The sequence below is a fragment of the Dipodomys merriami genome, unplaced genomic scaffold (assembly GCF_024711535.1).
Source record: "Dipodomys merriami isolate MVZ:Mamm:240054 unplaced genomic scaffold, mDipMer1.0.p SCAF_36, whole genome shotgun sequence".
Taxonomy (NCBI): domain Eukaryota; kingdom Metazoa; phylum Chordata; class Mammalia; order Rodentia; family Heteromyidae; genus Dipodomys; species Dipodomys merriami.
The window spans coordinates 3,097,297-3,111,275 of record NW_027205159.1 but is presented as its reverse complement, the minus strand read 5'-3'; the positions used below and the strand labels follow the sequence as shown (position 1 = coordinate 3,111,275).

The following is a 13,979-nucleotide window of genomic DNA, read 5'->3' as shown; positions in this document are numbered from 1 at the left end:
AAATGAAGACATTCATGAAAACAAGAAGCAAAGGATTGCCAGCTAATAAAAATACTCTCTCTTCAGTTCATTCTCTACTTGTTGGTTCTGTGTCATGACCAGTTTGTTTGCTTGTAATGGACAATAATGGAGGAAGATCTAGAAAGAGCAGGTCTTCAAATGCCAGCAAGGAGTAGAGTAGTAGAGCCCCAACTTTCTCAGGGCGTTGGTGCATACTTACTGGCTTTGTGAAGTGCCTCAGCTGTCCCCTGATGCAAAGGTGCCATTTCAAACATTCAAGATTGTGACAGTGTTCTTGGTACTGTCACCACAGCTGTTCCCTAGAACTCTTGAAGTGGGCAGGAAGGCTGGCATCAGAGGTAGGGAAATCTGATGTGTACCTGGGCCCTGTTGGCTTATGATGGTCACAGCCAGCTGAGGAACCGCGCAGATACTCTAGCTCCTAAGTTCAGGTAGAGAAAGGTGGCAGGTCTTAGGAGAGTCATGCTGTGGAGGCCTGAATTGCTTGGTTTGTTTTGTTTTAGAATGAGCTTTCCAGCTGGGGGTGGTGGCACATACCTGTAATCCTAGCACTGAGGCAGGAGGATTGTGAGTTCGAGGCCAGCCTGGGATGCATAGCAAGATCCTCTTCAAAACAAAACAAACTTTGCTTGTCCTGAGAGGTGTGGGGAGCCCTCTCAATGGGGGAGAAGTAGAGGCAGAGGCAAGAGTATTGCAACCACTCACCTCAGAGTTAGTCCTAAGTGGGCTGTTCCTTAGAGTGCAAGACTAGAATACAAGGTCCCTGGTCACATGGCCTTTATATCAGGATCAGGGACCCCCAGCCTATCAATAAGGGCATTTGACAGACAGGACTGGCCTTCCCCATGCTGACTGGAAGCTGGCTTTGGTGATGACCCAGGGATGCTGATTTATTTGGGCAATGCTGTGCCTAAAAATTGGTAAAATACAATGGGGATCAGCTCTCTTGTCTTTTTACTCATTTCTTGTATGAACCATTCTGTCAGCTCCTCCTTCCTTAGCGCATGGCCTGCTCAGAAGAGCACTGCTAATCCAGATGCCCATTCTCACTCTCCCAAGTTCTCAAGTCCAGTTGAGGCTTCTGGCACTTTCTCATAAGGAGTACCAGCTGAGTCACCCTCATCCATAGTGTTTGTAGCCACAAGTGTTTTGCATTCTTTTGGGTTATAGAATATTTGTAATACCTTGAGGGGGCCCAAGTCTAAACACGTGATTCATTTGTGTGTCATACACACCTTATCCACGTAGCCCAAAGCTGGATTTTGTTTTTCATGGCAGAACTGAGATTTGAACTTGGGGCCTCAAACCTGCTTTGCTTTGCTTGCTTGGCTGGCACTCTACCACTTCAATGATGCTTCTAGCCAGGCATTTTGCTGGCTAATTGGAGATGGAGTCTCAAGTTTTCTGCCTGGGCTGGCTTTGAACCACGGTCCTCCAGACTTCAGCCTTCTTAGTAGCAAGGATTATAGGCACTAAAGGTGATATTATGCCATATTTTCCATTTTGTGCATGAAATAGTTTGTATACTTTGAAGCATCAGAAATCAGATGTGGAAGCTCCCCTTCATAACAGTGTGTCATGGTGCCAGGTTTCACAGCAGGGGCAGTGCAGCATCATGATTTTTGAATTGGAGATGGAGATGCCCACCCTGTGTTTATAGGGCCTTCCCATGAATTTACCTTTTGGGGAAAGGTAATCTGAAGGAAAGGTACAGAGAGAAAGGAAGTTCAGTTTTAATAAATATGTATCTGCTTTGGGGTACAGGGTTTGTGGATCTGGTGGCATTCTGCTTTTGCATGGACTAGATAATTCTGTGCTGTTCACTTGGCGGTCGGTCATTATTTGAGGTTAGAAAAAAATCCTTTTTTTTTTTTTTTTTGGTGGGGAGCATTGGTCGTGGGACTAGAACTCAGGGCTTAGGCACTGTCCCTGAGCTCTTTCACTCAAGGCTAGTGCTTTACCACTTTGAGCCACAGCTCCATTTCTAGTTTTCTGCTGGTTCATTGGAGATAAGGGTCTCACAGGATTCCTTGCCTGGGCTGGCTTTGAACTGCAATCCTCACACCTTAGCCTCCTGAGTAGCTAGGATAGGAGTGAGCCACCAGCACTTGAAGGCTGGAGTCTTATTCTGCATCCCATTCTGGAAATGTAGCCAAGCTAGACCTATGTCATACACAGGTGTGTGTGTGTGTGTGTGTGTGTGTGTGTGTGTGTGTGTGTGTGTGTGTGTGTGTGTGTGTGTGTGTGTGTGTGTGTGTGTGTGTGTGTGTGTGTGTGTGTGTGTGTGTGTGTGTGTGTGTGTGTGTGTGCCTGTCATCAGTGCCCCTATGCTGAGCGTCTGCTGGGCCTGTCACTAGGAGCTGGGCACAGTCCCTGGGCCAAGTTCCCACCAGGCAGTGGGGATGCCTAGGAGGTCCTTGGAAAGAAATACAGATAACTAAAATGACTAAGCTCTTTGTGAGTGCTTTTACTTGGTGCTTTGATAATGTGGTAGGTATTTTGGTGACCTTTCAAAGAAATTTGGTTTAATGCTTCTGGATTTTTTAAGGACCCCCCCCAACCTTGTCTGTCCCACTTCAAACAGGTTTTTAGGGGATATTTCTTTGAGTGACATGAAGTATCCATTTTTGGTGTGTGTCTGCTGGTATTGGGACTTGAACTCAGGACCTGCATACTCTCCTGTAGTTGGTTTTTGTCCCTCCCTCTCACCCCCATTCTACCACTTGAGCCACAGCTCTACTTCTGGCTCTTTGGTGGTTAATTGGAAGAAACGACTCATAGATTTTTCAGCCTGGTCTGGCTTCAAATTAGGATCCTCAGATCTCAGCCTCCTCAGAGGGTAGTATTACAGGAGTGAGCCACCGGTGTGTGGCTGAAATCCATTTGTAAATCTATAAACTTCCATGCTCTTGCTGGCTGGGTTGAGCTCTGCTGGTTGCATGGCTCACAGGGCTTTTCCAGAGGCTCTTTCATGGTGAACTTGGTCTCTGGTACTTTTGGGGGGACTGTTGTTTTCACGGGGGAACAGTGCAGACACAGTTCAGAGTCCCTCTGCTACTTGGGGCAGTCCATGCTGGCACCGCTGTGTGACCTCAAGTGTTTGAAGGTACGAGTTGTTCTGTTGGTACTGAGGAGATCTGTATGGCCACGGAACAATCCCAAGGGTGTCCTCATTGGTCAGCTGGCCTGTCATGGAGCAGTGTTGAGACTTCAGCAGAGGGTGGCTGCACCAGTTAGAGGAAGTGGCCAGGGTGTGGGACTTGCATAAGTGCAGGTTATACACTAGTTGGAAAACAAAGTCATGTTTTAGCAATTCCTTTCGCTTTTTAATCTTGCTTTCTTTCTCTTCTAATGCAGGTGCCACATTTGAGGAAATCAACCAGCACTGGGACTGGCTGGAACAGAACCTCCTCCACACCTTGTCTGTTTTTGATAATAAAGATGACATTGCCAGCTTTGTCAAAGGGAAGGTGAAGGTAGGTCCCTGGAAACTGGCTTTCTGTACCCTTACCCGACCCCCCCCCCCCACCCCCTGCCACTTCCTTCTCAGAACATCTTAAACACTTTACATTGACTCAATGTTTTGGCTTAGTGTATAAGTCTGAATGAGTTCAATGTCTTACCTGGAAGGTCTTGTAGAATTGAAGTACAACAGATTTTACTGGTGAGGATCAGACTGCATTCTCAAGTCTATTTCTTTTACAGAGGAGGTACAGGGCCTTTTGGTAGTGGTTTGAGAAAACTGGGATGTTGAGATTTTTTTTTTTTATAGAACATTCTTTTATTCCTTAAATTAGTAATTCTCAACTTTCTCATCAGGACATCTCAGCTAGGACTTCTTATCACTTATTATTGTTTTTGGTCATGGGGCTTGAACTCGGGGCCTGGGCACTGTCCCTCTTTAGCTCAAGGCTAGCACTCTACCATTTCAACCACAGTGCCACTTCCAGTTTTCTGGTGGTTAATTGGAGACAAGAGTCTCACAGACTTTCCTACCTGGGCTGGCTTTGAACTGCGTTCTTCAGAACCCAGCCTTCTGAGTAGCTAGGATTATAAGTGTGAGCCACCAGCACCCAGCTCTCTTCCAGCTTTTTGATGGTTAATTGGAGGTAAGAGTCTCATGGGGACTTTTCTGCCTAGAGTGGCTTCTAACCACTATCCCCAGCAGCCTCCTGAGTAGCTAGGACTACAGCACCTAGCCCATAGATCATTTTTATACACTGTGAATCCTATACAGTCTGCACCTGGTTTTTGAAAATGATCTGCTGAAGGCCAGTCTATAAGGGCAGTGGTCAGTGTTGGTAGCCATGACCACTTTCATATTCTCACTCCTCATCTGTGGTTGAGTTTTGATGATAGGTAAGAGCCACTGGCGCCCAGCTATATCAGTTGTTTTGAGGTCATAATAATCCTCATGACAAAGTGGCATGACAAATTTAATATGACAAATTCTGATCCCCAATACTTTGAAGCTAAAATGCCTTAAACAAGTCCTTGCCCCAGGCACTATTGGCTCAAACCTATAATCCTAGCTACTCAGGAGGCTGAGATCTGAGGATCGCAGTTCGAAGCCAGCTCAGGCAAGAAAGTCCAGGATACTCTTTATCTCCAAGTACTTACCAAAAAGCCAGACGTAGATTTGTGGCTCAAGTGGTAGAGTGCTAGCTTTGAACATAAAAACTCAGGGACAGCACCTAGATCCTGAGTTCAAGCCCCAGCATCAGCACAAAAATAAATAAAAAAATATTTAAAAGCTGGATCAATAGAAAGCCCACGGATTGGGAGAAGGTCTTCACTAGCCATACAATGGACAAGGGTCTCATATCTAAAATACACCTGGAACTCAAAAAATCAAATCCCCCAACAACAAATCTGCAAAGAAACAACTGCCCAATAAATAAGTGGACTAAAGACTTAAAGAGAAAACTTCTCTGAAGAGGAAAGAAGGATGGTGAATAGACATATGAAGAAATGCTCAACCTCTCTAGCCATAAAAGAAATGCAAAACAACATTGAGATACCACCTCACCCCAGTTAGAATGGCTATAATCAAGAACTCTAATAACAACAGATGCTGGAGGGGATGTGGACAGAAGGAAACCTTACTACATTGTTGGTGGGAGTGTAAACTTGTTCAACCATTTTGGAAAGCAGTATGGAGGTTCCTCAAAAGACTCCACATAGAGCTCCCCTATGACCCAGCAATCTCACTTTTGGGCATTTACCCAGATGATCACAAACAAGACCATATTAAAGCTACACGCACAACTATGTTTATATTGCAGCATTATTTATCATAGCTAAGATATGGAACCAACCCAGATGCCCCTCAGTAGATGAATGTGGTATATATACACAATGGAATTCTATGCCTCCATTAGAAAGAATGACATTGCCCCATTTGTTAGGAAATGGAAAGACTTGGAAAAAATTATATTAAGTGAAGTAAGCCAGGCCCAAAGAAACATATGTTTCCCTTATTTGCAATAACTAGTATATATATAGTCTGAGTCAAGCAGAAAAGGTCAGATAAGTTGATGTTAGGGGAATGAACCCTAAGATAAGTATTCAAGTGGTTTTTTTTTTCTTTCATGCAATTGTTGCTAACATATTTATAAGATGATTTCTGTGTTGCTTTGTATGTCCCTCCCCCATGGTATAACCCCTGCTTTCACTGGATTTGATGTTGGTATAATTTGTGGAAGGGAAGGGCAAAAACAAATCGTTTAACTAGGGATACAGGTGGACCCATTGCAACAATGAGATGTACAAGTCGTTGTGTTAAAAAAATGAACTTTACAACTTTGGTGGGGGGGAGAGGATCGGGTGGATGGAGGTGGGGGGAGTATGGGAAGGGATGGGAAGGGGAAACAAAGAGGAGGCAACAATGCTTGATAAGAAATGTACTCGTTATCTTGCCCATGTAATTGTAACTCCTCTGTACGGTATTCTCACAATTAAAAAAAATTAATATTGTTGAAAAAAAACACACAAAAAAGCTGGAAGTAGAACTATGGCTCAAATGGTGGAGCACTTGTTCTCTGCTTCTCTCTGGCCAACTCTGAAGAATCTGGGAGCTAGGACTTTCCTACTTACATTCTAGACATTTGGCACTCTATAAAACTGGGGGGAAAATGCCTTCTGCTTTAAGTTGAGTTTATATAAGTAGAGACTTCAGTCCTTAGAAATCAGGAGGCTGCACCAGGTACCACTGGATGCTGGTCTGAATATGCCTGTTCACTCTAGAACCTTCCTAAAACCCCAACAGGCCTCTAGAGCCAGGGGAGAACACAACATTTGTGTTGTGTTGTAAATATACTTTACCAAATCTAATTATTGCCATCTACAGTATTAAATAACACTGAGAAAAGTTGAGTTAGTGGCTCAGGCCTGTAACCCTAGCTACCTAGAGGATGAAACATGGAGAACTGAGGTCCAAAGCCAGCCCACGCAGAAAAGTCTGCTAGATGTTATGTCCAGTTAACTAGTACAAACCAGGCTGGAGTCATGGCTCAAGTAGTAGAGTGCCTGCTGTGAGCAAGCAGGCTGAGCAAGAGTGTAAGGCTCTGCGTTTAATCTCTGGTGCTGGCAGAAAAGAAGAAATATAGTGAACAAAAAATGAAAATTGCTTTAGATTTATTTGAAAAATAAATCCCATTATTTCAATGTCAATGCCTGGGTTTAATTTCTAAATACCTTGTACTTGAAGTTTGGGTTATACTCCCTAAAAGTGTACTTGTTTTATGGAACATAAGCTTTCAAGAGAAAGAAGGGAAAAATTGTAAAACAGAAATAAGGGAAAAGTTACTTTGTGTCCTGCCCTGCTGTCTGCCCACATGCAGGACTTTGGAAGTACCAGATCCCACAACACTTGACTCATATTGTTGCTTTACATGTGAAGATGATATAGAATACACAATGGTAGTGAAATGTATTTGGCTTTATAGGGCCTATTTTTGAACATGATAAGGGAGACTTTTGTTCGTGTTTTTTTAAAAGATTAACTTCCTAAATAATTTTTTCTACAATCAGGTTTGGACTCAGGGCCTTTTGCTTGTTGCTTGCTTTGCTGATTTGCTTGGCTGGTACTCTACCACTTCAGTCTGGCTTTTTGGTAGTTAATTGTAGAGAAGAGTCTTTTGGCTTGTGTGTGTGTGTGTGTGTGTGTGTGTGTGTGTGTGTGTGTGTGTGTGTGTGTGTGTGTGTGTGTGTGTGTGTGTGTGTGTGTGTGTGTGTGTGTGTGTGTGTGTGTGTGTGTTAAGGCTGGCTTTGATCTTTGACTCTCTATGTCTCAGCTTCCTAAGTGACTAGGATTACATAAGCATATGCCATTGGCATCTGGATAAAAGTTTTAACTTTAAACTCACAGATCAGTGATTCTGTAGAGTTGATGCAGTGAGTTCATTGAGTTCACATGCAGCAGTCAGTTATCTGGCCCTCAGATCTTTTGTGTCAGTTAACTTTCTGTCACTATTAAAAAACACCTGAGATGATTAATTCACAGTCTGGGCCATGGTTGGTTGACTCCCTTGCTCTGGGTAGCATAGCAGGGACCTTTGGCAGAGTTACAGTTCCTCTCACAGGGTGGGCAGGGAGCAAAGTGGCTAGCAAAGAGGCTAGGCCACAAGTTCCCTTCAAGGGCATGTCCCATGACCTTCTGCTAGCTCCCATTTCTAACACCTTCCAATTCCATCAGCTCTGGGGAGCATACCTTCATCGTATAGGATGTTGAGGGACATTTAAGATCCAAACTGGGCCATTCTTGAAGAGAAGAGCAGGAATGCTAACAAAACCCAACTGCTGGTAAGTGGTGGAGTGAAAGTTGGGGTGCTTTATGGAAGCAGTGTCCATTCAGCCTTCCTGCTAACCATCCCCACCCTCTCCACCTTCGCTCTTCCGGATAAGGGACCACTATGTTTCTGTGCCCAGGCTCTGATTGCTGAGGAGACCAGCAGCAGGCTTGCAGAGCAGGAGGAGGAGCCCGAGAAGTTTCGAGAAGCCCTGGTGAAGTTCGAGGCCCGATTCAACTTCCCTGAGGCTGAGAAGCTGGTCACCTACTACTCCTGCTGCTGCTGGAAGGGCCGGGTGCCTCGCCAGGGATGGCTGTACCTCAGCATCAACCACCTCTGCTTCTACTCTTTCTTCCTGGGCAAGGAACGTAAGTGTGGCAAGCCGTACCCACAGCTTTTGGTTCTTCAGTCAACCCTGATCACGCTTAGCCTTGCTCACAGGAGAAGCCATCAATGAAATTTTACAACAAAGAAGATGTAAATAACTAGAATGGCTGAGATGACAGCCAGAGATATGTGATAAACTTCCAAATGATGTGTGCAGATATTTATGCTTAATTACTTATCCTTCTACTATTAAAACTGGAGTTTGAGATCCTAAGGCTAAACTCTCGGGGTTGGGGGATAGGGTGGGGGCTTTCACATGTTAGTTCAGTCACTGGTTCTTGTGTGCCAAACAGACACAAAGTATAGAGAAAGGAGATTTGTGATGTATGTAAGCCACGGGAAGATAGCACTTCAGTCCATCTTCAGCCATCTTCAGGGTATAGACCTGAGCTGTAGGTTTAAATAGACAAAGAACTGAGGTCAGGGGGTGATAGAGCAGTCCAAGTCCTAGTCCTGGCCTGGTTGACCTAATCTTTGTTCCATGAGGTTTCCAGAGAAGTTGTTCTAGCAGTCCTCCTTGGAGGGAAGCAGACAGACCACTGTTGGCTGTCTGTCCTGAGATTTTGACTGTCTTTTTCCTTTGAGGCAGTTTCTGTCATCTTTCCTTGTAAAGATGTTACTAAAGTTAGATCCTCGTCCTTCCTGGAACAAGGTGACCAAGGTGACTGCGGAGTAACTGCAGGCATGAATGGCTTCCATGGAAGGACACAGAGGCAAAGTGAAGGCAAAGTGCCTAAGCTTTTAGCCTGATTTTCATTAACTCATAGATCCAAATAAGTGGTCAATGCCTTTCCCAAGAGGCAGTGCAAGTACCTCTTACACTATTGGGGGGTCTTGATTTGGGGAGAGCTCATTTTTTTCTTGCCCCCTTATGATGCATTTCTGTGGCAGTCACTTCAAATAACTCCTAAAAGGTTTTTATTGTTGGGGATTGCTGTGACTATTTCTGCTTGTTAATACAGGGAGGCCATTTAAAAATATTCAGCCCTGAAGGTCACACTGCTGGATGCACAGCTAGATACATAGCTAGATGCTTCTGGAAAGGGAAGAAGCATCTGGTGGGCCTACCTGAGTTCCAGGCACTGATTGACTTCTCACATGTTCAGTGGCAGGTATTGTCTTGGGCAGGTTAAATAAACAAAAGTTATAGTGTCGGTTGTAGATTGGATGTTTCAAAAATTATTCCCATTAAAACTGCTTCCAGAGAGCTGGTTGCATGGCCCAGGGGTAGAGCACTTGAGGTCCTTTTGTTTGTCCCTCAGCCATTCAGCTCAAGGCTACTACTTGACACAGTGCTACTTCTGGTTTTCTAAGTGGTTAATTGGAGATAAGAGTCTCATGGACTATCCTGCCCGGCTGGCTTTGAACCAAGATCCTCAGGTCTCAGCCTCCTGAGTAACTAGGATTACAGGTGTGAGCCCGGCTTTGTCTTTGTTTTAATATGGTATGTTCTTTTCTTTCTGCCTTATGATGACTTGGACATATGCCCTATTTGCATAGCCCCTCCCTCTCTCTTGAATGTGCCCTTTTCCAACCTTCTTTTTCCTTCTGAAGTGCTTCTCAAAATAAACACCCTATTTTTCCATCCTTTACCTGGCCTAGCCTGTTAGGAAACTCCTGTTGTCCTTCAGAACCCCATTCTAAGTTTATCATCTCCAGGAAGTCTTCAATGGGCCCATGTAATTTGTGCTGCCTTTATGGTTCTGTTCTGGCTTCGCTTCCATCAAACCAGTGGTTGCTTAGTTGCTTGTTTGATTAGTAGTTTTTTCTATTTGAATGAACTTTTCAAATGCAAGGCTCTTCACAAAGCAGGTATATAAGTAAACTTAGTTGCTGATACAGTGTGTGTATGTGCTTGCATGTGTGCATGTTTGAGTGGGTGTATGTAAAAGACTGTATGAAAGCTGGGTGCTGGTAGCTCACACCTGTAATCCTAGCTACTCAGGAGTCTGAGATTTGAGGATCATGGTTCAAAGCCAGCCCTGGCAGGAAAGTCCATGAGACTCTTATCTCTAATTAAACACCAGAAAATTGGGAGTGGTGCTGTGGTTCAAGTGGTAGAGCATTAGCCTTGAGCTGCAGAGTTCAGGGAAAATGCCCAAGCCCAGGGATCAAGCCCCACAACAGACCCCCCCCCCAAAAAAAAAAGACTTTATGTGAAAACATTTAGAAGGAACTGGAGAAGTCTGTTTTCAAGTCTAACAAAGAAGTGGAGCCTTTTAGCTAGGCATTAGTGGCTCATGGAAACCACCAAAGCAGTACTACAAAGCAATTTAAAAAGCAATAGTAGGTAAAATCATTCCCTACTTGATTACTAATGAGTGTCACTAACCTTAGATGTTTTAGGATGTCAGTGTTTGGAGCAACCGCTCAATAGTGTTTGTGGTTTTTAGTTATATGTGTTTGTCTGATAAAGCAGCCATCAGATATAAGATGTAATTCTCCCTCTTTGCTCTCTATTAGCACCCTTGCTATTACTGTATCAGAAACCCAAGAATAGAAAATCTTTAAAAATAATATACTGTATTAACTTATATTTTAAAGAGACATATCTTGCAATGTTGTCTAAATTGGCTCTAAACTTCCGGGGCTCAAGGGATTTTCCCAGCTCAGCCTCATGAGTAGCTGATACTTCAGGTGTGCACTACTGTGACCAGTTGTATGGTTCACTTTGGAGAGTTTCATAAAAACTGCTTGGATTCTGTCTTCAAAGCCTAACAGCTGTCTGTTTCTCTTTAAGAGAACATGAAGAATCCTTTTAGGCATTTTTTTTTCTATTACCTTGCCCAAGGAACTCTGGTTTTGGAGTCAGAATTCATGTGGATTGAAAAACATTACACGATTGTTAAATATAGTCTTAGAAAGTTTGTGTATTGCTTACCTGATATTCCATAATTCACAGTCATGTCTGTGCTCTCCCCCTCACTAGGCTTAAGAGACTTTTGCATTTTATCTGGAGGAAAGCTTTGGATGTTGCTTGATGACCAGCTCAGTCAGCTCCAGTAGCCTGGTAGAACATGTGCTCACCTTTTTTCTCTTGCAGTTAAACTTGTGATCCCGTGGGTTGATATCCAGAAACTGGAAAGAACGTCTAATGTCTTCCTGACGGATACCATTCGGATCACCACACAGAACAAGGAGCGTGACTTTTCCATGTTTCTGAACCTGGATGAAGTGTTTCGGATCATGGAGCAGCTGGCTGATGTGACACTCCGGAGGCTGCTGGATAATGAGGTGTTTGACTTGGACCCTGACCTGCAGGAGCCAAGCCAGATCACCAAGAGGTAGAGCTTTTGTTCCCCAGTGACCCTCAGGGTTCAGTGGACTCAGGCCTCAGTTTTTTGATGGCCTTAAGTATAGAGCTGTCTCTCCGTATTCCCAGGGGATGGGTTCCAGGATCTCTGCACACACCATTCCCTGTGAATGCTACGATCTCTTATATAAATGGCAAAGTGTTTGATGTGACCTGTATCCTCCCCATTTCCAGCTGACTTATGATGTAATGAAATATACATGCTGTGTAATATTGTTTGTTATACTGCATTATTCAGAAAAAAAAAAAAACCAGCAGGAAAAAAGACTGTATTTAGTAGAGAGTTGTTTTTTTTTTTTTTTTTTTCTGGTGGTTTGATTGATGGTTGGTTGAAACCAAGGATGCAGACCTTGTGGACACTGAGAGCCACACAAAAGGGTTTTGGGACGCAAGGCCTGCATTCTCTGCTTACTTGCTCAGGCCCAGTGCCTTACTACTTGAGCCATACCTCTAACCTCTTTTTGCTGGCTCATTGGAGATGGAGTCTTGCAGACTTTTCTGTTTCCAACCATGATGCTCCAGATCTCAGTCTCCTGAGTAGTTAGGATTACAAGGATGAGCCATAGGCACCCAGCTATATTTAAAGTTTATAATTGCCCTTAAAGAATCATCCAGATTTTTTAAGTTGTTAATCGTGATAGAGATAACAATTAGAAGTGATTAGTACTTATTTTCTTTATTCAGCAGGCTTTGATTTATGGATCCAGATCCCATTTTTCAGATATTTAAAAACTGATATTCATAAAAAGTACTTCTAGGGCCTGGGAATGTGGCTTAGTGGTGGAATGCTTGCCTAGCATGCATGAAGCCCTGGGTTCGATTCCTCAGTACCACATAAACAGAAAAAGCTGGAAGTGGTGCTATGGCTCAAGCAGTAGCGTGCTAGCGTTGAGCAAAAAGAAGCCTAGGGACAGTGCCCAGGCCCTGAGTTCAAGCCCCAGAACTGGCAAAAAAAAGATACTTCTAGGAACTGTAAGTGTGGCTCAAGTGGTAGAATACCAGTTATGAGGGAAAAAGCTGAGCAAGAGCTCAAGGCCCCTGAGTTCAAACCCTGTTACTGGTACCAAAGGAGGGTGGCAGGGGAGAACTTTCTAGAACATATAATATAGGCCTCACCATGATAGGAATCTGTTATGGATTATACTTTGCTGGTGAACATTCATCCATTTGTATTTGCAGTGGTATACATAAACCCAGGGCCTTTTGCATGCTAGACATGTACTCTACCACTGAGCATTTTGTTATATTAAAATACTTTGTAGAAAAAGTTTTGGAGACAGCTGAATTTATTTAGATGCTAATTTGACAAAAATAGTATGTCAATATTGTTTACAGTTTGACCCCAATTGATCCTATTCATGGAAAATTGTAGCGTCATTGCTTTAGCTATCACGTTAAGTTCATCAGAAGTGCAGAGGATGGTATGTGAGCGTCATGTTGATCTTGAAGCTTATGGATTCTGACTGAATCAGTGCTAAATGGATATAATGGTGTTAAAAAGGTGTTCTTTGCGAAACAAGTTACTATAAAGTGATGCCTGGATAGATAGATGTGTTAAATGTAGTTACAGAATCCTTCACTACTATTTGAATATTTTCCACCATTAAGCTTGAACTCAGAGCCTTTAATAGCTTGCTGGCACTTTACCACTTGAACTATGCCTCCAGTTTGGCTTTTTGCTGGTTGTTTTGAAAATCAATCTCCTGAATGTTTCTACTAGGACTGACTTCAAATTGTGATCTTCCAAGTCTCAGCCTCCTGATTAGTTAGGATGATAGGTATAAGCCCACCGGTATTACTGTTAAATGAAATCTTTTGTTGTAGTTACAAGCATGTAGCAATTATTATTATTTATATCACATAATTTTTGTTGTTGTTGTTGCTTGTGGGGCTTGAACTCAGGGCCTGAGTGCTGTCCCTGAGCCTCTTTGTGCTCAAGGTTAGTGCTCTACCACTTAAGTCACAGTGCTACTTCCCTGGGTTAATTGGAGATAAGAGTTTCACAGGGACTTTTCAGCCTGGGCTGGCTTCAAACCATGATCCTCAGATTCAACCTCCTAAGTAGTTAGGATTATAGGCGTGAGCCACTGGCACCCGGCCACTTTAACTGTTTTTAAGTGCATTGTCTTTAAGTGCAGTTTTAAGTGCATTAAGTGCATTGATGTGCAACCACTACCACCATCCTTCTCCAGAATGCTTCTTACATTGCATAACTGAAACTGCAACCAGTAACACTGACTCCCTATTTGGCCTTTCTCCAGCTTTTGTCAGCTACCTTTCTATTCCATCTCTAGGAAGTTGGCTAAGTCCCCTGTGTGAATGGAATCATGTAGCATTGTCTTTTTGCATATGGCTCATTTCACTTAGACTGATGTCCTCAAGGCTTATCTGGGTGAAAGCATGTATCAGACTTCTTTTTTTTAAGGCTGATATTCCATCACAAGTGGATATTCCTCTATCCACGCACA

The 13,979-nt window shown here is 43.4% G+C and overlaps 1 protein-coding gene across 2 annotated transcripts in view; it reads left to right on the top strand.

The window, feature by feature from the left end:
- Tbc1d8 (TBC1 domain family member 8) overlaps window positions 1-13,979 on the top strand; it is a 125,222-nt gene that overhangs the window by 66,320 nt on the left and 44,923 nt on the right. For both annotated transcript variants that reach the window (XM_069988542.1, XM_069988543.1), the window contains exons 3-5: window positions 3,379-3,497; window positions 7,951-8,179; window positions 11,242-11,482. In XM_069988542.1, the coding sequence (XP_069844643.1) occupies window positions 3,379-3,497; window positions 7,951-8,179; window positions 11,242-11,482 (589 nt within the window). The remainder of the gene's footprint in view (window positions 1-3,378; window positions 3,498-7,950; window positions 8,180-11,241; window positions 11,483-13,979) is intronic.